Raw genomic sequence first — 27,828 nt, 5'->3', positions numbered from 1 at the left:
ATTCGTTACTCGTACGAAATTTTATTCGTCTTCATTGAACATTAGAAGGTTTAAACGATCCGAGTATTCGGCGAGTAAAATTTGAATACTCGAATAGGCGAACACTCGTTCGCGGTGTACGTACGATAAAATATTGGAATATTAAACTACTCGAGTCCCCGAGGCCTATTCATAAATTCGTATTAGCATGATCTCGGGACGAGTGCCATACCTTTCGAGCTCTCGAACGTAGAGAAGCACATTCTGTGCTCCCTACTTATCGTATTATTCATCGTTTCACCCACAAAGGAAAGCCAACAATGTAAACGTCCGGAGACGTTGGTACGCCCACCGTGTGCATCCATCAACCGGGAAAGATCTTAACGTTGGCTGTTCCAGCTCCGTGACGAACGAAAGTAAAAATTAGGTACCCTTTTCTTCCGAAACTTGGCGCGTCACTGTTCCACCGAGTAGTACACAATCGCGAATACGAGGCGAAAGCTTCCTCCTGGTCTCCGAACACGGTCGTTTCCGTGCAAAGAAAGTTCACCTGGAAACCAGTTTTTTTTTTCCCTTCTTTTTCTTTTTAAAATTTATCACTCGCTGTTTTTTTTTCCTCTTTTTTCGTTTTTGAAAGTTTTACAAACGAGAACGACACGTTCGGTCGGTGGAACTGCGGGAAGTTCAAACTCAGGATGCAATTAGAACGCTCTTCTCTGGTCGCAGTCACTTCCGGAAGTCCTTCTGGAGACCAGTTTCATTTTTTCCCTCTTTGAAAGTTTCATCAGTTTTTTTTTTTCTTTTTTTTTTTCTTCTTTTTATTTCGTTTGTCCTTTTAAAAGTTTCACCGCGCGAAGGAAGTCCTCCTGACGATTACTACTTTCTTTCTTTTTCTCTTTGAAAGTTTTACGATGCAAAGAAAGTTCCAGCGATCGGTCTTTTTTCTTTACTTTTCTTTCTAAAAGTTTTACCAATTTAATTCTCTTTCTTTCTCTTTTCGATAGTTTTGCCGTGCAAAGAAAGTCATCCCAGCGATAGCTTTCTTTCTTTTCAAAAAATTTGCGCGATGGAAAATATCCTTTCGGCGACTGCTCGTTTTTCTTTCGTTTCTTCGTGAAAATTTCAGCAGATTATTTTTCTCTCTTTTCCTTTTTGAAAGTTTTTAAGTTTCACGTTACAAGGAAAGTTCTGGTGACCAGAGTTTCTTCCGTTTTGTCTTAAAAGCTTTACCAATTTATTTTTCTTTCTTTCTTTTCTTCTAACAATGTTACATCCCAAAAAGTCATTTTAATGACTGCTTTTTTTTCTTCCACTTCTTCGTGAAAATTTCTACCAGATTATATTTCTTTCTTTTCTTCTAGAAATGTTACATCACAAAAAATCCTTTCGATGACTACTTCTTTTCTTCCACTTCTTCGTGAAAACTTCTACCAGATTATTTTTCTTTCTTTCTTTTCTTCTAAAAATGTTATATCCCAAAAAGTCTTTCGACGACTGCTTCTTTTCTTCCACTTCTTCGTGAAAATTTCTATCAGATTATATTTCTTTCTTTTCTTCTAAAAATTTTACATTACAAAAAGTCCTTTCGACGACTGCTTCTTTTCTTCCACTTCTTCGTGAAAATTTCTTACCAGATTATTTTTCTTTCTTTTCTTCTAAAAATTTTACATTACAAAAAGTCCTTTCGACAACTGCTTCTTTTCTTCCACTTCTTCGTGAAAACTTCCACCCAGATAATTTTCCTTTCTCTTTCTTCTCCAAAGTTTCACCACACAATGAATACTCCCCTAGCAATCGCTTTCCTTCTTCCTTCCCTCCCAAAAATGTTACATTACAAAAATCGTCCTTCAAATCACTTCTTTCTCTTCCACTTCTTCTTAAAAATTTCTACCCAGATAATTTTCCTTTCTATTTCTTCTCCAAAGATTTCACCACACAATGAATACTCCCTTAACAATCACTTTCCTTCTTCCTTCCCTCCCAAAAATGTTACATTACAAAAATCGTCCTTCAAATCACTTCTTCCTCTTCCATCCCCTTCAAAAATTTCCCCAGACAATTCTTCCCTCCCTCCTTCTCTTTAAAAAGTTTCACAACGCAACGAAACTCCAGTTCCCCTCGCCCTTTAAAAGTTCACCGGTGTTTTCAACTTTCAAGCATCCCCAGAAAAAAAAAATTCCAAAACCAAAAGAAGGAAACGACGACTTGCATTTCTCAAGTGCACCGTTGCACTCCATAAAAAAATAAAAGTTTCATTTCAAATAAAAGTTGCATTTCTCAAGTGCACCGTTGCACTCCATAAAAAAATAAAAGTTTCAAAAGCCTGTAAAGAAAAAAAGATTCACATTTAACGGGCGGAAGCTGGGGAAACATCGCGATCCAGGACACAACCGGAACACACCGGCGCGTGCAACACGCCTCTCGCGTGAAAGTTTTAGGCGACTTCTGGGCGCATCTAGCACGAGTGACTCCGGCTAAGTGAAACCGCGGCGAGTCGAGCTTTGTGCGCGCGGCGGGGCTGATTATTACTCACGTTTAATCGAAGTTTATGCGCGGGATCGTTTTACCGTGCAAACACGGTCAGTCGATATGAATGGCCGTTGCTCGTTCGAGGTACGTACGTACAGCGTGGGGCACGCCGCGAATCAAGGAAAAGAAACCGCGCCGAGCGGAGGAGCGGAGGAGCGGAGGAGCGGAGAAGCGGAGAAGCGGAGCGGACAACACAACACCGGTCCGCGCGAGTCGATATCGTATGTACGCGGCGCGGTACAGGAGGCCCCGTTTGCCGGATGTAATTCGTCCCAATAATTAACGATTTCCCTCGCTAAGCTGACACTTTTTCTTCGATTATAAATTCAGTGCATCTCGCCGGAACGGCGCAGCCTTCGCCGCGAGACGAGAAAAAAAAAATAAATAAAACGCGGAACAACGTTCTCGTGGCCCGTTTTGCCCGCGCGATACGGTCTCGCCGACATTCGACGCTGATTCTTACCGATACACGGTCTCTGCCTGTTCGATAATCCTTACCGTGGCCCAGATCGGTACACCTTCTTTTCCTCCTTTCGGCTTGTTTTCGATCCGACGGACTTCCGACACCGGAACGATTTACGTTTATTGGGTAGTTTTGTTTGGAAATGTCTTTTTTTTCATCGGGACACTTGAAATTTTAATCTTTTTTTTTTGCAGGCTTGAAACTTTTATTTTTCTACGGAGTGCAACGGTGCACTTGAGAAATGCAAGTCGTCTTTTCCTTCTTTTGGCTTTGAAATTTTTTTTTTTTTCTTTTATGGGGAAACTTGAAACTTTTATTTTTCTCCGAAGTGCAACGATGCACTCGAAAAATGCAAGTCGTCTTCTCCTTCTTTTGGTTTTGGAATTGTTTGGGGTGGGGAGGGCATGAAACTTGTAACTTTTTTACGAGAAGACTTGAAACTTTTATTTTTCTACGAAGTGCAACGATGCACTTAAGAAATGCAAGTCGTCTTTTCCTTCTTTTGGTTTTGAAATTGTTTTTTTTTTTGTGGGGATACTTGAAACTTTTATATTCTCCGAAGTGCAACGATGCACTCGAGAAATGCAAGTCGTCTTTTCCTTCTTTTGGCTTTGAAATTGTATTTTTTTTTTTGTGGGAATACTTGGAACTTTTATTTTCTCCGAAGTGCAACGATGCACTCGAGAAATGCATGTCGTCTTTTCGTTCCTCCGGCTTTGAAATTGTTTTTTTTTTTTTTGGGGGGGGGGGGGGGTTACTTGAAACTTGTAACTTTTTTACGAGAAGACTTGAAACCTTTATTTTTCTGCGGAGTGCAACGGTGCACTCGAGAAATGCAAGTCGTCTTTTCCTTCTTTTGGTTTTGGAATTGTTTTTTTTTTTTTTGTGGGGATACTTGAAAGTTGAAACTTTTATTTTCTCCGAAGTGCAACGATGCACTCGAGAAATGCATGTCGTCTTTTGCTCCTTTCGGTTTTGAAATTGTTTTCCTTTTATGGGGAAACTTGAAACTATTATTTTTCTCCGAAGTGCAACGATGCACTCGAAAAATGCAAGTCGTCTTTTCGTTCCTCCGGCTTTGAAATTGTTTTTTTTTTTATGGGAAAACTTGAAACTTGTAACTTTTTTACAGTACAGAGAAGACTTGAAACTTATTTTTCTCCGAAGTGCAACGATGCACTCAAAAAATGCAAGTCGTCTTTTCGTCCCTCCGGCTTTGAAATTGTTTTTTTTTTTTTTTTTTTTTTGTGGGAAAGCTTGAAACTTGAAACTTTTTTAGAAGACTTGAAACTTTTATTTCTCTATAATTTTGTATTTTTCGTAAGTGCAACGATGCACTCGAAAAATACAAATACGTGATATCTCGCGAAACATTGACTTTTTAAACATCGTACCCTAATACTTCGCTACGTGGAATGTTCCTCGGAATAGATCCAAGTAAAAAGAAATGTGTGTTTCCATTTTTTAAAAAAGTGCATTTGCATCCTTTGGTGCATCGTTGCACTTACGCCAAAAATCGTAGAAAAATAAATATTCCTACACCATTCGACCGTTCCCTCTGCAATCTCCTCTATCTCCAATTTTTATTTTCCAGATCCTATATACAGGGTGTCCCAATAATCACCGGTCGATTTGAATTTCGCGCTATTCGACGGATCAAATAGAAAATTAATCGTGAAAAGGTGCACGGTGAAAGAACGCGTGAAAATTATTCAGACCTATTACAAAAAATTGCAATATTCAACGCTGTTTCCAAATTTTAAATAAACCTTAAAAAAAATTACCTTCCACACGAAAAATGTTCAATAATTTTTTCGCCTGTCTTCTCCAACAACGAAAACTATGAAACAAGACCTATACAAACCCGACTGAGCGTGCAATTGTTTCCTATCGATTTCAACTTTTCCATCCCCGGGCAAAAATGTAAATTTACTCGAACTGCACTTACGAAGACAGTGGGTATCACTTTTCGTTCGATGTTCTCGTACGTGGGCCCGTAAAATCCCTCCTCGTATCGCGCTAAAATTACAGAACGGACTCCACGGTGCAACACGCGATGATCTTGTGCAGGCTTGTATACACGAATGCGTGTCACGCGTTCGACGAGACTCGCCACGAGCTTCCCGGTATCTAATCGGTGAAACCAGCCATCGACGATCATCGACGTGTCATATGTACAAATGCACCGCGAACGTTTCCACGATGCGAAACGACGTGCACGAAACCGGTGACCGGTTGCGTACGGGACACCAAGACGTATCGTACGGTGGACGAAATAAAATACCGGGGGACCCGTGTGCCGCGATGTTAAATTAATCAATTTTTACGGTCGACGCTCGCCGAATGGACTTTCACGCGAACACAACGGGACGAACGAGCTCGAGAACGAACGCACTCGCAACCCAACGATCTCTCGGAGGAGTTAATGGCCCGAGCCTGGACCCACCGAACGTCGTGGAATCTTTTTCGCGATGCACTTCTGTTTGCACAGACTGTTTACGCGAATCGTTCATAAAGTATAATTAGAAACGGTGGGAACGATGCGGTGTGTTCGAATACTCGTTTTCACCGAGAGACGCGAACGATATTTTCAAAAGAGGTGCATCGACAAATTTGGAGAATTTTTATTTTTTAGAGATGACTAAAAATATGGTTTATTGTGTTAACAGTTTCGTTGTCATCGTATGATTTTAGTTTATATCGTGTCGAACGCTTGGTGGTCGTTAAAAATTAGATTTGGTTTATATTTTTGGGAACTTGGAACTCGAATCTTTTTTTAGAGGAAGCTTGAAAGTTTTATTTTTCTCGTAAGTGCAACGTTGCACTCGAAAAATGCAAAACATTCTTTTCTCCATTCGGCTTCAAAATTGATTTTTTTATGGAGAAACTTGAAACTTTTTTACAAGAGGACTTGAAACTTTTATTTTTCTATAACTTTATTTTTTTCATAAGTGCAACGATGCACTCGAAAAATGCAAGCCGTCCTTTCCCCCTTTCGGTTTAAAAATTGTTCTTTTTTATGGGGAAACTTAAACTATTTTTACGAGAAAACTTGATACTTTTATTTTTCTATAATTTTCTCTTTCTCGTAAGTGCAACGATGCACTCGAAAAAAGCAAGCCATCCTTTCCTCCTTTTGGCTTCAAAATTGATTTTTTTATGGAGAAACTTGAAACTTTTTTACGAAGACTAGAAACTTTTATTTTTCTCATAAGTGCAACGATGCACTCGAGAAATGCATGTCGTCTTTTTCCTCATTTTGGCTTTGAAATTGTTTTTCTTATTTATAGGGAAACTTTCTTACGAAAAAACTTGATACTTTTATTTTTCTATAATTTTCTCTTTCTCGTAAGTGCAACGATGCACTCGAAAAATGCAAGCCATCCTTTTCTCCTCTTGGCTTCAAAATTGATTTTTTTATTGAAAAACTTGAAACTTTTTTACGAGAGGACTTGAAACTTTTATTTTTTCATAAGTGCAATGATGCACTCGAAAAATGCAAGCCGTCCTTTCCCCCTTTCGGTTTAAAAATTGTTCTTTTTTATGGGAAAACTTGAAACTTTTTTACGGAGACTAGAAACTTTTATTTTTCTCATAAGTGCAACGATGCACTCGAGAAATGCATGTCGTCTTTTTCCTCATTTTGGCTTTGAAATTGTTTTTCTTTTCTATGGGGAAATTTGAAACTTTTTTACGAGAAAACTTGATATTTTTATTTTTCTATAATTTTCCCTTTTTCGTAAGTGCAACGATGCACTCGAGAAATGCAAGCCGAGAGACTTAGAGCGTCGATCGAGCGCTCCGAAACGTGCAGAAATATTTTCCTTCTTGTCGCACGGTTTTATTTTACATCCCGTCGATCGTTAAAAACCGAGATTCGGTTCATATGATTTAAATAATCGCTAATAGAACGCGAGGAGTGTCTCCCGAGAAACCTAGGGCGTAGTCCGAGTGTGTTCAGAACGCGTGGAAACATTTCCTTTCGCATATTTATCGCAGAATCTGCATTAGCGCGATAAATGTGCTCGGTAATCTACAGCGCGAATGAGTTAGGCTCGGTGACGTAACGTGTGTAGGTTTCTTTAAAGATTATTTCAGAAACATTTAGCGAGCAGCTCGTTTAAAGAAAACGCGTAATCGCGTACACGTGAACACCGACTACCTCGCAATATGGCCACACAACGCAACACACGGTTTGTGAGAGAAGGAGAAACGTTTTGATACAACCTAATGACCAGTATTATGCATACACCCCCGGCTATCAAGCCATTACGGACAAAAGCGCGAGCAAAACCCCGAGGCTCGTTCAACATGGAAATAAATGGATGCCACTATAATTAATGTAAAGTAACGTAAGCGTTTCAGAGAGTTTCTAATTCCAAGCTCGCTCTCCCAGCGATTTATTTCGCTCGGGACTTTTCCATCGCAGTCAGCTTTAACGTGAATGGAAGAAAATTGATACGGATCGAGTGCTATTCATTTTTCTTTCTTCTCTCCATTCATAGAAATCGAGCTTCTTAAATAAATGTATAAAATTGTTTCGAAAGAAAGTGCGATATTTAATATCACAGTCTCGTACAAGTGCTTAGAGAATTTCTACTGAAATGAAATTCGATGTTATCGCAAGTTCGTTCAATTTGCAACAGGTGCGCGAACGAATACGACTCGTTGTGGACACCTGTACAATGTTATTGCGATTAAAGTGCAACAAAAGTGACCGATATTTTTCAGACCATTCGATTATTTCTATCGGCTGAACTCGAGATTCGAACGATTTCTTATTCGGTTTCTTTTCATCGTTCTCAATATTTATCGAGAACCGTTACTTTTAAAAAGTTTTACACATATAAATAAAAAATTGCAATACTTTTAACGGGGAGAGAAGATAGGCAACTTTTTATGCGTTACTCGTTGAATACAAATTTCGATTTATATCGCGAAGCGAAGTATGACGAAATAATTTGTTATCCTTTACTCGTTAAATAGAAATTTAAGTCGCGAAGCGAACTATAATGAAATAATTTGTTATCCTTTACTCGTTAAATAAAAATTTACATCACGAAGCGAACTACAACGAAATAATTTGTTATCCTTTACTCGTTAAATAGAAATTTAAATCGTGAAGCAAACTACAACGAAATAATTTGTTATCCTTTACTCGTTAAATAAAAATTTACATCACGAAGCGAACTACAACGAAATAATTTGTTATCCTTTACTCGTTAAATAAAAATTTAAATCATGAAGCAAACTACAGCGAAATAACTTTTCACCCGTTACTCGTTAAATAAAAATTTAAGTCACGAAATAAACTACAACGAAATAATTTTTTATTCGTTACTCGTTAAATAAAAATTTACATCACGAAGCAAACTACAACGAAATAACTTTTCACCCGTTACTCGTTAAATAAAAATGACAGTCTCGAAACGAACTACAACGAAATAATTTTTCACCCTCGTTACTCGTCGAATATATATTTCAATTTAAATCGCGAAACGAATTGTTTCTCGACGAATAAAAATCAAACGAACCAAGACAATCGAATCGATCGATATACGTTCGTTTTGTTCGAGTAAAATGTTACCTATTTTTGGCACGGGTTCGCAGCTGTCTTATGAGTGCTTAAACGTTCAAAATTGTAAAAAAAAAATGAAAAGAAGAAACATTGGTACTCACCTTGCTGCTTATGCGAGATACGAGAGTCTCGATGTGGCATTGCCATTCCAAAGCACGTAGAAACAGCAGATGCCACCGACGTTCCAGAGATCTTGCGATTCGCAAAGCTTGTGGCGGTTCTCGTTGTTCTTGTGGTTCCTCTTGTTGTTCTTGTTGTTGTTGTTGCTGTTGTTGTTGTTGTTCCTGCTGTTGCGTGTAAACTTTGTCGCCCAATTTGACAACCGAGCTGACAATACGACCGTGCGCCTCTATGTCTCGTTGGAGTACCTGAAACCATAAAAACGTTGCAATGTTATTTATTCGTTTTTGTATATTATAAACTCAACAGTAGAACAAAGTTACGTTAATAACGGTGAAAAGTAGTGTCTCATCTTTGTATATATAATTTTATTCCCTTCGTTCGATAATACTGTTTATTATTATTTTGATTTCGTAACGTATACCAATCTTCGTGCAATCGTGACGTACGATCGTTATTACTAACAATTTGTTGCAATTACAAAGGTCTCCGTTTTAGAATTTTTATTAATCTTTCCCCGTTCTGAGATCTAATTTTTTTTAATCTTTAATCGACTTTAACCAAACAAAAAAAAACGGTAAACGTATTCCTATTTAAATTTAAGACTTTAAACGTATCTCTGAAAGTAGAAGGGAAAAAATTAATTTACGAATATAATTAGTTTTCCATTTCAATAATTTCCACCGAATATTGGGCGAAAGCGTTTTTGATAATTGAATAACGTTAAAAAGAAATTCAAAACGCGTCAAATGTCCCCTTTGGTAATTTTCGTGTTAATTTAGACTTGTTTCTTTCGAATTTATCGAAAGTGTACACGGTTTTCGTGAAACAGGGACAAAGAGCATTCTTTGTAGTTACCTAACAGTACTAAATTTAGCATGAATACAACTTTTCGCACTAGTTACCACAGACTTCATTTGCATGAAACCGGTACGTTATTTGGTACACCGATGAAAAGTGTACCCGCTCAACAACAATGCTTGTCTGGTGCAGCATTGTTTCTTGTTGGCTTAATGCATAATTAACGGTTCGATCAAATCTCCGAACAATACCAGGCTATTAAAAGATCGAGGTCGCTCAACGTCACGTCGCGTCAATTTTATGAAGAACTTTCGACGAAAAACGAACATGGAACAAGTACGTTCGTCATCCGTGTTGCATAATGATTCGTTGGGTTAGGTGGTATCGTGGAGCGTTGTTGGATGTTGTCAGACACCCTGTAAACTTTAATTAACAATTGGAAATGACGTATCCGTGACATTCGTTACGGATATGCCATCTCCAATTCTTAAGGGGGACGTCACTCTCAGATGTGAGAAATGGATAAATTTTGCGAATTTTTTTCTAAGTAGTCACTAAACGAAAAATATACTCTTTTTCGGAGAATAAAAATACAACTTTCAGCTTCGTTTTACAATTTTTCGAAAGTAAAAATTGTACAAAATGGCGAAGTTATTCTTATGGATTCTTAGAATCCCTTCTGGTGAAACATTGTTCGTTGATCGCAACGATTGACAAGAACTGGGCGGTTTGAAATAAAAAAATTTAATTGATTCATAAACCAGAGAGTGTCATTTAAAATATGGCGTAAGGTTTCTCGAAAATTTTAATAATTGTAAAAACGGTCAAAGTTTGAAGAAAAACGATCATTTTTATCCAAGAAAACGACTTTAAACGTTTATTAAACATCAAGTGAATTATCGTTCGGCAAATGTTTGTCTCTCGATTGTAACTCAACAGTGTATTAAAAATTCACATCGTAAACTGGCCGATCGTAATATTCTGGAATGTGAAAATAATTGAAGCGCTATATTTTGATCCGAGACTCCAGGTCCATACATCGAAACGAGTGTATAAACCGGGTGACGTTAAATACCAAATTACTATCATTTTATCAATTCGAAAGCGTGCAAAATGACGAATCGAGCTCACTGTTATTAAGTGCAGAGAATATTCGAAAGTACCCGGAAACCTAAATGAAGTCCGATCGGTGGGCTTTAAATCACGTTTTGAGTAAGTACCGGTATCGAGGGTGATCTTCGAAAGTCTTCTTTCATGCTGAGCGACAGAAGATTAAGTTATGCCTTTAAGAGTGTACGCAACGCGGAGAAACACGATTAAAGTGTTCGTCGAACTTTGTGGCTGCATGGCTAATCGGACACGTACCAAACTTGCTCGTTTATGCACGAACGAACTTCACGGTTCACTTGTGCACGATGGTCCCTTGGAATTCGATCAAATATTTCGCGGGTTCGTGAATAACAATATTTATTAATCGTCCGCCCGCACGTCAACCTATGAAGATATTTACGGCTATTCGAATTTCTCGATGATCGTTGGTGTCGCGAAATGAGACACCGAAGATATCCTCGGTCGTAGGATCGAACATCGATTTCGAATTCTGTCGAAATTGATTATTCCGTGACTCGTGAGACTCGATGCAATGGACTCTTAGAATCGTGGAACTTTAAATGAGGATGTTTTGAGGTCGTGGAACTTTCAATGAGGATATTTCGAGGTCGTGGAACTTTCAATGAGGATGTTTTGAGGTCGTGGAACTTTCAATGAGGATATTTCGAGGTCGTGGAACTTTCAATGAGGATGTTTTGAAGTCGTGGAATTTTCAATGAGGATGTTTTGAGGTCGTGGAACTTTCAAAAGGATGTTTTGAGGTCGTGGAACTTTCAAAAGGATGTTTTGAGGTCGTGGAACTTTCAATGAGGATGTTTTGAGGTCGTGGAACTTTAAATGAGGATGTTTTGAGGTCGTGGAACTTTAAATGAGGATGTTTTGAGGTCGTGGAACTTTCAATGAGGATGTTTTGAGGTCGTGGAATTTTCAATGAGGATGTTTTGAGGTCGCAAAACTTTCAATGAGGATGTTTTGAGGTCGTGGAACTTTCAATGAGAATGTTTTGAGATCATAGAACTTTCAATGAGGATGTTTTGAGGTCGTGGAACTTTCAATGAGGATGTTTTGAGGTCGTGGAACTTTAAAAAGGATGTTTTGAGGTCGTGGAACTTTCAATGAGGATATTTTGAGGTCGTAGAACTGTAAATGACAATATTTTAAAGTCGTGGAACTTTAAATTACAATCTTCTGAGGTCGTGGACTTGACATAACGATCTTCTAAGATTATGGAACTTTTAAATGACAATCTTCTGAGGTCGTGGGCTTGAAACGACAGTCTTCTGAGGTCGTGGACTTGACACGACCATCTTCTAAGATTATGGAGCTTTTAAATGACAATCTTCTCAGGTCGTGGACTTGAAATGACAATCTTTTGAGGTTGTAAACCTGAAATAATGATCTTCTAAGATTATTGAACTTGAAACGACGATCTTCTGAGGTCGTGAAACATGAAATAACGATCTTTCAAGATCACGGAACTTAAAATGACTCTGCATCGATTGAACACAATGCCAAAGTTTCGAGACTCGTGAATCAGACCACAGAACGCAACAACAACCACGTCGAATTCGTAGAATCCCCCACCAGTGACCCCGGATACATGGAATTCGATATCGCTAATCTTGGCCTCCTAGAAGCAGATACCGGCTACCAGAGACGAATGGAACTCAACACCGACAACCCTCGTTTCCTAGCACCCGATTCCGACTACCTAACCGAGAGAACTGCTACCTACGGGCATTCTGTAACACTGTGCTAGTACTCCAAGGATCTGACAGTATGTTCGAATCTCAAGTCCATCATTTCTCCAAAATCGATGCAATTGTTAAACATCCTTCGCGCTCACAGTTCGATGACAACAGAACGTTACAACAACAGAACTTTGTTACAATATTTGACATTGCTGATTCGAAAACGAGAGTGGATCGATCGTCTTTGCTACTTTCAGCTCGCAGTTCTCGACACAAATCGATGCAACTTTCGCTGATAATTCCCAGGAGGGGGGGGGGGGGGGGGCGTGAACACGATTCGTCCAGAGCCAATCCACCTTCGCATCTTGTCATTACCGTGCAGCGAATCTACCTTTGCATCTTGTCATTACAGTGCAGACCGGTACAGTCTACCTTTGCATCTTGTCATTATCGAGTCTACCTCCGCATCTGGCCATTATCGTGCAATTTACCTCTGCATCTTCGAAGAAACCCTCTGGACGAAAAAAAAAAAGAAGAAGAGAAGTGAACACGTGTTGCACAGGTTGAGAGAAAAGATTCGTGGATTGTTTTCACCGTGATCGAGCAACAGCAACACCAGCCACGCGACGTAAACTTGTCGAACGTACGTTGGTAGCCCTGGAATCCTCTAGAACAATAGCACGGATCAGGGGTCGTTCGTATCGCGTCTTCTGACTTCGGAGATCCGTGCTATCGAATCCCTCGGCACGAGAGTCATTTGGTAACAGGTCTCGCAACACCAAATACCTGCCGTATCGAATTCCATGTCGAGCGAGAGGTTTGTTGCAACGTGTCCTGCATTCTCGAGGATCGGTAATTTTGGGTCAAGCAATGCCACAGTCGCGTGGAATCGGGTTCAACAACATCGAGGGTGTTTGGTATCGGGACCTACGACCCGGAAAACTTCGGTGTCGAGTTTCACGACCCCGAAGATCTACGTATCGGATTTCCGCAAAGAGCGTAACGCTGTAACGTGTCCCTCGCGATTCTGCTAGAGCTGATACCGGGGTCCTCGAACCCGAAACACTTCGAACACCGTGGATATTGAGTTTCCCGCGTTCAACGGTGCTGCGGTATCCAATCTCGGAACTTTCAGACCGTGTGATGTTCGGTTTTCGGTGACATTTGTTTCTCCGATTCCGTTGGAGCGGATTTTCAAACTCGGGGGGGTCTGGAAGACTGTTGATATCGAATCTCCTGAGTCTGGTGACGTGTGTGTTGTAGTGTTGGATATCTAGATTCTTAAACTAGGTGATGCTAGGTTTGCAGTCACATTTGTTGTAGGACCCTGTTAGAGAAGATATTAAGAATCTCGAATATGAAAGACTTCGAAGACTGTTTATATCGAATCTCCTGAATCTAGAGATTCCTAGTATTGGATCTCAAGATTCTTAGACTAGGTGATGCTAGATTTACAGTCACATTTGTTGTAGGACTCTGTCATAGAAGATATTAGGATTCTCAAACTTAAAAGATATCGAAGACCATGGATATTCGTTCTTCTGAGCCTGGAGGCAAGTGATATTGAATCTCAAGATTCTTAGGTTGATGCTAGGTTTGCAGTCACATTTGTTGAACTACTTAACCAGAAATGACATTACAATTCTTAAACTTAAAAGATCTCGAAGACCGTGGATATCGAGTCTCCTCAATCTGAAGGTGAACAGCATTGAATCTCAGAATTTTTGGACTATGTGATGTCAGACTTAGAGCAACTCTGGATGTTAAGTCCAGAAATCTCTTCGTTACTGAATTCTCAATATCTAGAACTACTGGGGTACTATAGATCCAAGATAGGATCCATATCGAGTGTCGTTTGTCTTTGTTCTTCAATCTCGAGCCCTAGACGCTTGAAGATGTCGATATCCTATCTTAGAAACTAGACGTTATTCGGGTTACTAGATCCCCGAAGGTACAAGACCATTCGTTCCATAATTCCAGGGACAGTGATAACGGGACTCACCCTTGGATGTCATTAGTGTCCGATCCCACGAACGTGTAGTATGTAGAGTAGGTCGCCGTAGACCGGGGTCATTGAAATGGGAAATCATGATATCGTAGTATCGAGAGACGTTTAGAATCTTTGGTATCGCGTCCCATGAATCCCTAGATCTCACGATTAGGAGGTTGTCGGTGTCCAATCCCACGGTACTGTGGTAACCGATCAAAGGCGTAGAAATTGTCACGTGTTATCGACTTCGAAAACCGGAAACACCACGAGTTTTCCATTTCGAGAAACCAACGTTTCGTTCTTCGAGACTTTTTTAAAAGAATCATAAAAACTCCTCGATCTTTATCGGTAAAATTTAATTTTTTTCGTAAGTAACCAGTAGCGAATCAATATTTAAAAACAACGGACATTCATTCGAGTGCTAGAAATTCTAATTTGACTCAATTTTAATTACTAGGACCAGATGAATACACCTCATCGTGGATTTAAATCACTACGATAATTCAAGTAAAGTGGTAGGACACCAATATTTAGGGTGCACGTTAACATTTTTCCATAAAAATTTACAGAAACATAGTTCAAAGTAGACACTTTTGTTCCACGTATCAAACATTTATATCAGGCATTCCATGTCGTTAACAAAAATTCCCAAACATTTCACTCTTTTCCAACTCAAAAGGTAGACCTTAGAAAACAATTCGAGTCTTCATATTTCCTACAAAAAAATTGTGTACAAAATTTTCCCACAAAAATTGACAAACATACAGTTCAAAGTGGACACTCTCGATCCACGCATTACGCATTTGTATCGAACATTCCATATCGGCGGAAAAAATTCCCGAATACAATCACTCTTTCCCAACTCTTGACAAGGACAAAGAAAGATAAACCTTTGAAGACAATTCGACTTTTAATATTTTCTACACGCGTAAAAATTTTTCCACAAAAATTGACAAAAATACAGTTCAAAGTGTACTCTCTCGATCCACGCATTACTCATTTGTATTGAACCTTCCATATCGGCGGAAAAAATTCCCAAATACACTCTTTCCCAACTCTTGACAAGAAGAAAGAAAGATAAACCTTTGAAGACAATTCGACTTTTAATATTTTCTACACGCGTAAAAATCTTTCCACAAAAATTGACAGAAATATAATTCAAAATGGACACTCTCGATCCACGCATTACGCATTTGTATCGAACATTCCATATCGGCGGAAAAAATTCCCGAATACAATCACTCTTTCCCAACTCTTGACAAGGACAAAGAAAGATAAACCTTTGAAGACAATTCGACTTTTAATATTTTCTACACGCGTAAAAATTTTTCCACAAAAATTGACAAAAATACAGTTCAAAGTGTACTCTCTCGATCCACGCATTACGCATTTGTATCGTCCATTCGGTACCATCGCCGAGAATTCTCAAGCGAATCATCGTTCGTTCCAGCTAGGAGTGTACACCCTTGAAACTGGACTAGGAGAACGCGTTGCAGAAACTTCGCGCGCGATTATGTTTACCGAGAAACACGTCCGCGCTCGCGAATCGTTCGACGTAGAAATAAACAAGCCGAGATCGTTTCTCCGGCGTAGTTACACGCGATCACGGGAAACGTATCGATCCCGTGGCGTTACACCGAGGCGATATTAATGGCACCAAACTCGTGGAACCCAATAACGAACCGCCACACGCTTTTACTCATTTTTCACCCGAGTCCTCGGCTTCCTCCTTTCGACGCGCCTCCGGGTGAAATTCATCAATTCGCCGCGATTAATGAGCACCGAACAAAAAACGAATCCGCCGTGCTGGAAACCGTGGTGGTTGTTGAACGACCATGGAAAGCGACGCGGGGTTCGCAGAAAACGACGCATGACTTCTTTGCGCCGCGCGAGGAACACCGTCCGTACACGATTCTCGGTAAGAAGGAAGTATAAAGTAGGATTATGATTTTCCTGCCCACGGCGGGATTGAAACCAGCGATAAGAAACCGCCGCACACCGAGCAGCCACGTGCCTTTTTACTCGCATTCTACTTTCCTATCCCGTGCATAATCATCGTTTGCACATAATCAGCCGTGGGTTTTTTTCAGCGAATTAACGACGCGTATTTCATACGTTCGATCCGCTGGTAAAACGCGGTGTGTGTGTGTGTGTGTGTGTGTGTGTGTGTGTTTCTTTTCTTTTCTTTTCTTTTCTTTGTGTGTATATACGTGACACGATTCGGTCGTGTGTACTTACTTCATGGGGGTGAAATTTGACACTGAAATAGGTCAAAATTAATTTTTTTTCTTTGTACGTATTTACGTGACACGATTCACGTGCGTACGGATGTGTGTACTTCATGGGGGTGAAATTGGACACTGAAATAGGTAAAAATTAATTTTCTTTCTTTGTACGTATTTACGTGACACGATTCACGTGCGTACGGACGTGTGTACTTCATGGGGGTGAAATTTGACACTGAAATAGGTAAAAATTTCTTTTGTTTCTTTGCACGTATTTACGTGGCACGATTCGGTTGTGTGTACTTACTTCATGGGGGTGAAATTGGACACTGAAATAGGTAAAAATTAATTTTCTTTCTTTATACGTATTTACGTGACACGATTTACGTGCGTACGGACGTGTGTACTTCATGGGGGTGAAATTTGACACTGAAATAGGTAAAAATTTCTTTTCTTTCTTTGTACGTATTTACGTGGCACGATTCGGACGTGTGTACTTCATGGGGGTGAAATTGGACACTGAAATAGGTAAAAATTTCTTTTGTTTCTTTGCATGTATTTACGTGGCACGATTCGGACGTGTGTACTTCATAGGGGTGAAATTGGACCCTGAAATAGGTAAAAATTGTTGTGTGAATGTATATTCTATATTTTTTATTTTTTTAGTTACGATGAAGTAAAGAAAATATTCAAAGCATTCACACCCTCGCCGTGTACACTCTTTTAGCTCTGAAAAAGGTATACGTTAAGGGGTGAAATTATACGCTAAAATAGATAAAAAATATTATGTGAATGTATGTTCTGTATTTTCTATTTTTCGAGTTACGATGAATTAAAGAAAATATTCGAAGCGACCACACCCTCGCCGTGTACACTCTTTTATCTCTCTCTCTTTAAAGAGAGTGACTCAGAAATGCATACTTAAAATAGATAAAAAATATTATGCGAATATATGTTCTATATTCTTTATTTATCGACTTATGATGAAATAAAGAAACTAGTCGAAGCGTACACACCCTCACCGTGTACACTCTTTTAATTCTTTCTCTTTGACGAGGGTTATTCAAGAATGTATACGTTAAGAGGTGAAACTATACACTAAAATAGATGATAAATGTTACGCGAATATATGTTTCATATTTTTTTATTTCTTGACTTACGATGAAGCAAAGAAAATGTACGGAACGTCCACCTGGCAGCCTGCACTCTCTTTTCTCTCTTCGTGTCGATCATTTCTACGAAAGTGTACGCGACTAGCTCGCTGCACGTAAACGCCTATTGAACTCGCGTGTCTGGACTACGAGCTTGGATTATTAACGAATCGGGTGGTAGAAATATAGTTCAAAGTATACACTCTTAATCACGTAGTAGGCATTTCTATCAAATATTCTATATCCGGAATAAAATTATTTTGAATTATTTTGGTGTGTAATGACAGTCGGGAAAAATTATTTTTATCTATTTTAAAGTGTAGTTTCATCCCTTAAATTATATATTTCTTGGTGTGTACAGAGAGAGAAATAAAAAGAAAGTGTACACTGGGAAGGTTGAGTGAATATTTTCTTTAATTCTTCGTAACTCGAAAAGTAAGAAATATGGGACACATGTTCGTATAGAAATTTTCATCTATTTTAATGTGTATCTTTTACATTTATTTCAATGTGTAGTTTCACCCCATGAAGTGTGTATATTTAAGTGTACCATTTAGACAAAGAGAGAAAAGAGAGTACCATACGAAGTGAACGCTTCGAATTAATTTTTTAAATCTCAAAATGTGAGGTACGCAGGACACATGATCATATAGAATTTTTCATCTATTTTTATGTATAGTCCCCTCTCTAAAATATATATTTCTAAATTGCACCATATACACAAATAGAGAAAAAAAGACTGCTCTACGAAATGGACACTTGGAATTAATTTTTCACACCTCAAAAATTAAAGTACACAAGACACACATTCACATAGAATTCTTTTCTAAAAATAGATGAATTTTTTCATCTATTTTAATCTATAATCCTCCCCTCCAAAGTATATATTTCTAAATTACACTATATACACAAATAGAGAAAAAAAGAGACTACCCTACGAAGTGGACGCTTAAAATTAATTTTTCACACCTCAAAAAGTAAAGTACACAAGACACACATTCACATAGAATTTTTTTCTAAAAATAGATGAATTTTTTCTTATATGTATCTTTATCTTATATAAATTTTTTTTTAATATGTAATCCTCCCCTCCAAAGTATATATTTCTAAATTACACTACACACACAAACAAGAAAAGAATACCCTACAAAGTGAATACTTCGAACATTTCTGTCAATTGTTCCCACAACTCGAGAAACAAAACAAACAAGCCACAAGTTCTTAAGAAGTTTCTCCCCTGCACCAAAGCATCGATTCCTCCTAAATATTCTCGCACGTACGCACACTAGAATCAGAACTGCATACACAGTGCATGCATGCATCGATTACCGTATCAATCTTCGACGCGCACAGCGAAGATCTCGCGGCGATTTTAAAACGGCGGATCACGGTCGTCGATCGAACACCAATTAGAAATTCATTTCCAACGCGGAGGCTTCTCGTAGGACGTGCCTCGGAAAAGCGTGTAATTTCGATCGATCGCTCGATAGCACCGCGGAGATGAAACAACACGAAATTCGCCATTGGGCGGCAATCAGGCCGCTCGATTCCATCCGAGATCGATGATTTACGCGCGCAGTGGCGTTGGAGTTTCCCTTTTTTTTCTTCTTTCTTTTCTTTTCTTTTTTTTTTCCCCCGTTTCCCTCCCTCTAGCCCGGAGATTAGATCGTTATCCACGTAGAGGTTTCTTCGGCTTGGAAATAAATCACGGTTCAGGGCATCGCGGAACACTGAAAGCGGACGGCGTGTTGTACGCTCCGGTGCAAAGGTTAAGCACACGCGTACAAAAGAAACGTTAAAAGCCTTTATTGCTTCCGCGAAGCAAGTCAAGCATTTCGACTCTCCGCGCTCATTACGCCTCGACGTGGCGGTTAGGCGTTCGTACCGTTTCCCTCGCAAAAATCGCCTCGGTGTATGCGCAAGGAATTGAATGTATTTCGTTCGTCGATTAATATTATTTCCACGTCACCGATCCTATCGTACATATCGCGCGGGAAGCGGTACGCGGAAGATCGGGACGAGAACCAACTACAGGAATGTCCTTAACTCGCGAGCTACACCGATGATAACATTTACGAAGCTGGGGAATAAATTCAAATATGTTCGTTTCTGGCACGAGACGGAAACGAGCGTGTAGAATTTCTGCTGTTGTGTTTTTCCTTCTGTTTAGCTTTCGATTATATTTCGATGTTTACTTTGTTTAAGGTACAGGTAAATAATGACACTCGATACGGAGAAGGTTGGGTGAATTGTTCATGATTCTTTTCGGTGTCGATATCGATCGTTTGTTAATTATCTTGACCGTTTTGCGAAGAAACTATGGGTAGTACTGTATATTATTTCATATGCATTGTAAATTTTTATACGCTCCATTGAATATAAGTTTGTGTTATTTAACAACCTAAGAAGTTTTATAGGGACTCTTCTTTTTTAAATTTCAAGCTCGAGATAAAAGTAAGAGAACGATAATAAAGAAGTCACCGATCTTTTTCACGAGTTATCGAAAATTGAATGTACAGACACTTCGGGACGAAAGACAGAATTCTTTAGTTTACGCTAAAATAATATTCGAATCGGAACAATATATTAAGAAATTCAAAAGTGACTTTAAATATGGAAATACCATAATTGTGGAGTTAATTCGTTTTCCAGTAATGATACGAGACATTGCACTCGAAGAATCTCACTGCGAAGTGCATCTCACAGTTCCAATTAAAAATCTCATCAGATGGTAACGTGAATGTGTCTTTTACGTAGAACGATGCACCGTGGTGTATTTACGCGGCTTTCGGTCGGTCGATTCGAAGATTACGACTTTGTTTAACAAAGAAGTGCTAGAATCACCGTACGGTCGAAAGCGGGTCTGCTGTTGGAAATGCATACACGTTTCGCGTAATAACTCCGCTCGGAGGATAAAACACCTCGCGAACAAAAAGACGAAGCTCGAACACGTTCCGCGTAATAACTCAATTTTTAGACCGAAACACCACCTCGAGGATGGGAAAATTAAGCTCGACTCTCTTCCGGACTCGAATCTTAGACGGTATTTTTTATCGAATTTTTTTCGAGCGGTTTCAATCGTTCGTGAAATACGTCGATTAAATATCGTTGCACAGTTGCGTAAGTATCTCGGTGACACACATGTGGAAATATGTATTGTGCGTTGTAAGATTATCAATTTTAATATATTAGGTAAGACACGTTACGTGCGTTACTATTGAAATCGGTAAATGTATTGTTAAAATTCGTAGAATTGTTAATATCTCTTTCGTCAGGCTCGAAGATTGTAAAATTTGTATGGTGTTGCACCGAATAAAATAATCGTAACGCTCGAAAATTAGAGGATGGTATTTTATGGTATTCCACCATACAAATAACAATTATAACGCTCGAAAATTAGAAGATGGTATTTTATGGTATTCCACCATATAAATAACAATTATAACGCTCGAAAATTAGAAGATGGTATTTTATGGTATTCCACCATATAAATAAAAATTATAACGCTCGAAGATTATAAGACTCTTACGATATTTCACCAAATACAAAAAATAATGACACTCGACGATTATGAGATTCTTAGGATATTTCGCTAAAAGGAAAAAAATTATAACGTTCGAAGATTGTAAGATTTTTACAACATTCTATCAAATGCAAAAAAATTGTAACGCTCGAAGATTATAAGATTTTTACAATATTCCACCAAATACAAAAAATTGTCACACTCGAGGATTATAAGATTTTTATAATATTCCACCAAATAAAAAGAAATTGTAACGTTCGAAGATTGTAAGATTTTTACAACATTCCACCAAATACAAAAAGATTGTAACGCTCGAAGATTATAAGATTTTTACAATATTCCACCAAATAAAAAAAGATTGTAACACTCGAAGATTATAAGAATCTTACGATACTCCACTAAAATAAAAAAAGATTGTAACGCTCGAAGATTGTAAGATTTTTACAACATTCTACCAAATGCAAAAAAATTGTAACACTCAAAGATTAGAAGATTTGTACAATATTCCACTAAATAAAAAAGAATTGTAACGCTCGAAAATTACAAGAATCTTACGATACTCCACTAAAATAAAAAAAGATTGTAACGCTCGAAGATTGTAAGATTTGTACAATATTCCACCAAATAAAAAAAAATTCTAACGTTCGAAGATTGTAAGATTTGTACAATATTCCACCAAATAAAAAAAAATTGTAACATTCGAAGATTATAAGGTTCTTACGATGCTTCGCTAAAATAACAAAAATTGTAACACTCAAAGATTATAAGATTTTTATAATATTCCACCAAATAAAAAAAAATTCTAACACTCAAAGATTATAAGATTTGCACAATATTCCACAAAATAAAAAAGAATTCTAAACCTCGAAGATTGTAAGATTCCTACGATACTCCATCAAAGAAAAATAAAAAATAAAAAAAAAACAATTGTAACGCTGAAAGATCGTGAGATTCTTACGACATTCCAGAAAATGAACAAAAATCGCAGCAACGAAAGTACCAAGATTCTTGCAATATCTCACCGAGTAGAATAATCGCAGAGACGAAGGATAAAATTCTTACGATGCACCGTGGCGAACAAGATCACGTTCACGATTTGTAAAAAGAAACGTTCACGTTCACGCACAACTCACGCACGACCGGATCATTTTTCCTCGTTCTCAAACAGAAAGAGAGAGAAAGAGAGATGATCACCTAATTCGAGGACGCTCTGCGTATAATGAATAAATGATTTCGAGCCGTGGTACTGTTGAACCGATTGCGCACAAGTCGAGTAGCTGAAATCTTCGAGGAACAAAAGGTGTTGTTGCTTTGCCTCCGTAGCTCGCATTAGCCCACTTTCTCCGATAGATTGCGTACGATTGCGTGCAATTGTTCTACTTATCTCTTAGCGCCGAGCAATTGCTACTCGCGGTTTGCACCGCGTTACTTTCAACCACTTCGTTTCGCTGGGATTGTTTTTCTTTTTTTTTATCTCTCTCTCTCTCTCATTTTTTTTCATTTTTTCTCCATCCGTGACGTTTCGTCCGCGAGAACAATGGGTACAGATACTCTCGAAAGAAACCTCGACTTATCTGATATTGAAGATCGGTATTAAGATACGCGTAATTGGTGTTCCACGGTTGAAACGTTGAGACTCGAGCTCGTGGAAGATCGAGGAAATTCGATAGTGTACGAGAAGTGACGCGAAATGCCCAAAGGTGAACCTACTATCTACGAAATGAAACGTTTCTAAGAGAGAAGGAGAGTAGGGGAAGATTTTTCTTTAAATTGACATCAATCCTCGACTTCTCCGTGGTTAATTTACCAGGTAAGGTCAATGTTTCGCAATACTTCGGAGCGTGTGTTGAACAAAGTACGATCGAAACAATGGACTCGCCGATACTGATCTTTCTACGATCGAGAATCGAAGAACACGAGTGTCGAATATCTTCCAGGAGACTTTATTGTAATTTAACGCAATAGGAGCTACCAGGTTGTTCGATGAGTTTTGGAGTTCTTTTCGTTGTAAGAAAATACTATGACGATTCAGGTTTGAACTGTAAATATACGAGTCGACAGATCTTCACATATGTTCATCAAACAGTGGTATCGTTTTTAGAAAAATAAAACAAGGAACCTAATAGCTCCATTTCTTATCGAGCAACGAAACTTATTGGATGAGCAATTTATTGTTCTTCTTTCAAATTCGATGTCGATGATTTCGGTAAGATTTTTCCAAGTAACTGAGCGATACTTTGGAAAAAAATTAGCGTACGAACAGTTCTATAAAAATAATACTTCAAGAGAAAGAAAAGAAAATATCCTGTAAAATATTCCTAATTAGATTTTTGAAGCAAACAAGTTCGAGTTCCATCTGTAAAAAATGAAAATTTCGAACACCGTGTAAGAGACTAAATACACAAGTAAAAAGTGATATAAATATTCAAACCTGACTCTTATTCAACGCCGACGATAAGTGATCGTCAATGATAAACTTAGATAAATTTGTGTCGTCGTCATCCTCGTACGTGACATTTCGAACGATTTTCAAAAATCAACGACCTTGACATTCGGTCAGATTGCAAACAATCTACGCACGAAATTTCTACAAAACACATTTGTGCAACGTAGTGAATTTTAACGACGTTGCTGGAATATCCGCGTATATTTATCGAGGAAAGTTTCTATCTACCGACAAATCGTGCGAGGTGTTCGCGAATGCACTTCTATGCACTTCTATGCACTTTGGAAACTGCATACTCTCGGTCTCCTCCTCGATCACGGTGACAAAATCGAGGAGACGTTTCCACGTGACCTAGAAGGATTAAAGATCGTCGAGATCTGGAAAATAAAAAAAATAAAGAAAAAAACTTCCAAGAAAAATACAAAATGGTAAAACAAATAGAATTAATGGAAGTACACAGATGCGAAGAAGGTCGAGGTGTATTCGTTTTCGTAGCTGGGTTTGCAAAAGCACGCTTTGTGCACGGTGTGATGCGATCACAATTATTAACCCTTTGAACTCGAGAGGAGACCCTCAGTCAGCACACAATTCAATGCACTTCTTCCAATTCGGGAAAATTTTGTGACTTGAAATTCAAATTGGAAATTAGGTATTGCACACTTTTAAGATGTAAACATATGTATGTCAAGTACATTGAAATGAAAATATTCCGTATTAATTTTGCGATTTAGAAGATTTCATCGGGGGGCCAGTTTCAGTTAACGAAAACGCTTCGAGTGCAAAGGGTTAAACAATAGAGATTCTTCGTTTAAAACCGAATCGCTGAACGCTTGAGAAAATTGGTAGGCTCGGTTTTCCGTAAAATCGATCTCGAAAGTGGTAGTAGTAGCTCAGGGGCACGCGCGAGATTTATTCAAATTCCGTTCAATGAATCTGGCTACACGCGAGTAATTACACGTCTTCCCTCTGCATAATGCTTGGAAGTTATAATTTGTAACCAGAAATACTCTTTTCCTCTAATTAACTCTAACCTGTAATTAACCGTAACTGTAGACACTTTGCATACGAACACGATAGGGAAACGTATCGAGAGATTCATAAAATCTCGACTTATCTGCCAAGACGTCCACTTAGCGTTCGTATCGTAAAATACCTTTGAAAAAGATGTTATTCCAGTTTTGATTCATTCGGTCGTGTCGATGCATCGTAACTAATACGAACGAACAAACACTGTATCGAAAATCGAAGAGTTCCCAATACTTGCTCACCATGTGCGAAACCAATACACAGGGAAGAAAATAATAAAAAGCTTCCAATTTTATTATCGTTCCGATGCATTGCACTCTGAAAGCAACAATCTTCTTTTTTTATCTTATCGTCGTCTTCTCGTCACGGATAAACAAATTAGTATTGTTCCGAAAATCAAAGAATTCCTAATGCTTTCTTCTAATTTATCAAACTGAGATATAGAAGATAAAATAAGAAAAAAAAAGCTTCCAATTTTATTATCGTTCCAATGCATTGCACTCTGTACGCGACAATCTTCTTTTTTTATCTTATCGTCGTATTCTCGTCACGGATAAACAAATTAGTATTGTTCCGAAAATCAAAGAATTCCTAATGCTTTATTCCAATTTATCAAACTGAGATATAGAAGATAAAATAATAAAAAAAAAGCTTCCAATTTTATTATCGTTCCAATGCATTGCACTCTGTACGCGACAATCTTCTTTTTTTATCTTATCGTCGTATTCTCGTCACGGATAAACAAATTAGTATTGTTCAAAAAATCAAAGAATTCCTAATGCTTTATTCCAATTTATCAAACTGAGATATAGAAGATAAAATAAGAAAAAAAAAGCTTCCAATTTTATTATCGTTCCAATGCATTGCACTCTGTACGCGACAATCTTCTTTTTTTATCTTATCGTCGTCTTCTCGTCACGGATAAACAAATTAGTATTGTTCCGAAAATCAAAGAATTCCTAATGCTTTCTTATAATTTATCAAACTGAGATATAGAAGATAAAATAAGAAAAAAAAAGCTTCCAATTTTATTATCGTTCTAATACATTACATTCTACACACAACGATCTTTCTTTTTTCTTGTTACGTTATCACATCGTTGTCTTCCCATGACTAAATTAATATTGTTCCAAAAATCAAAGAATTCCTAATATTTTATTACAATTTATCAAAATAAGATATACAACACAAAATAATAAAAAAAGTTTCCAATTTTATTACCGTTCCGATGCATTGCATTCTACACACGAGGATCTTTCTTTTTTCTTGTTATATCGAAATATCATTGTCTGCCCATTACGAATAACCAAATTAGTATTATACCAAAAATCAAAGAATTCCTAATACTTTTACCCAATTTATCAAACTAAGAACATAAAATAATAAAAAAAGCTTCCAACTTCATTACCGTTCCAATGCATTGCACTCTACGTACAACAATCTTATTTTTCCTATCAACGCATCGTCGTTTTCTCGTTACGAACACACGAATCGCTATTCTCCCAAGGATCAAAGGAATCCAGATCCACCCAATTCATCGACACGATACACGGATAAGAAAACAATAAAAGAAGCTTCCAATTTCATTACCGTTCCGATTCACCGCGTTCTGCATCTAACCTGAATGTTTTTCAAATCGCCACCGGAGTGGTCCGTTTTCCAAGCAATCCGAACAACTCGTGCGATTAACGTTTCAACGCACCGACAACACAATGCAAACCCCACAAAAGAAGAATGCAACGTATCTGGCGCGCGCAGTGGAAGCACAATGATCGTGCAACAAAACGGGAAAAAAAGTATCGTGGAAACTTTATCTACTCGCGAAATCCGTGTTTCGCGAGCCAAGGTACTCAACCTGGATCCCCGAGTTATGCAAAGTGTAATCCAAGTCGGTAAAAATACACGAACGGACCCATCGATCTCGGTGAATCGATCGTCTCTGGTAGCGGGGCTTAAAATTTCCCGATATCTGAATGGACATCGGGAATAATTACGAGAAGAAAGTATAAAGGCTTGTGTCGGGAGTTGTTCTTCGTGGTTGCACGCGCGAAACGCCAATATTAAAAAGTCAATAATAAAATACGAGAGCCAATAATAAAATACGAAAGTCAATATTAAACTACAAAGGCCAATAATAAAATAGAAAAGTCTATAATGAATTACAAAGGCCAATAATAAAATGCAAAAGCCAATAATAAACTACAAAGGCCAATAATAAGATAAAGTCAATAAGAAAAAGACAAGAATAAAATATGAAAGCCAATAATAAAATACAAAAGCCAATAATAAAATACAAAGGCCAATAATAAAATACAAAAGTCAATAATAAACTACAAAGGCCAATAATAAAATACAAAGGCCAATAATAAAATACAAAAGTCTATAATAAATTACAAAGGCCAATAATAAAATGCAAAAGCCAATAATAAACTACAAAGGCCAATAATAGAATGCAAAGGTCAATAAGAAAAAGTCAAGAATAAAATATGAAAGTCAATAATAAAATACGAAAGTCAATAATAAATTACAAAGGCCAATAATAAAATGCAAAAGCCAGTAATAAACTACAAAGGCCAATAATAAAACACAAAAGCCAATAATAAACTACAAAGGCTAATAATGAAATGCAAAAGCTAATAAGAAAAAGTCAAGAATAAAATATGAAAGTCAATAATAAAATACAAAAGCCAATAATAAACTGCAAAAGCCAGTGATAAAAAGTCAATAATAAAATAGGAACGTTAACAATGAAATACGAAGGCGAATAATAAAATATAAAAGTCAATAATAAAATACAAAGACCGATAATAAAATAGGAAAGTCAGAACCGGGGCGTAAAGTTAACGACTATTTATGGACGATCGCGTAGAAAAATTGAAAATCTACGAGGGAACGGGAGGAGCACGTCAGAAACGGCGTTGCGCATGCGCATAGAAAACGTAACACAGTGTTGGGTTTCCAATCTAGTAAATTATCGGGACACGCATCGAAAAGTTTTCGAGACGACGTTCGATCGCTCCATCTCGCGTTACGCTGCTTTTATAGTAGAAAGTTTCAACACGTACCGATACATCATAGAACAATGCGCCGCGCTGTTCCTCGTTCCGACTTTGCATCAAGTAGTCGGGCAGTTATTTCCTGCCGCTATCGCGATTCGATTTTACGGCGCAGCTTTTATATATATTTTTTTCTCTCT

At 38.0% G+C, this 27,828-nt stretch overlaps 1 protein-coding gene across 5 annotated transcripts in view; it reads right to left on the bottom strand.

The window, feature by feature from the left end:
* Nucleotides 1-27,828, bottom strand: part of LOC143144593 (uncharacterized) — a 259,819-nt gene that overhangs the window by 130,916 nt on the left and 101,075 nt on the right. For all 5 annotated transcript variants that reach the window (XM_076307173.1, XM_076307170.1, XM_076307169.1 and 2 more), the window contains exon 7: nt 8,651-8,917. In XM_076307173.1, coding sequence (XP_076163288.1) covers nt 8,651-8,917 — 267 coding nt within the window. The remainder of the gene's footprint in view (nt 1-8,650; nt 8,918-27,828) is intronic.

The sequence above is a fragment of the Ptiloglossa arizonensis genome, chromosome 3, assembly GCF_051014685.1.
Source record: "Ptiloglossa arizonensis isolate GNS036 chromosome 3, iyPtiAriz1_principal, whole genome shotgun sequence".
Classification (NCBI taxonomy): domain Eukaryota; kingdom Metazoa; phylum Arthropoda; class Insecta; order Hymenoptera; family Colletidae; genus Ptiloglossa; species Ptiloglossa arizonensis.
This window is presented reverse-complemented; position numbering and strand designations above follow the sequence as displayed.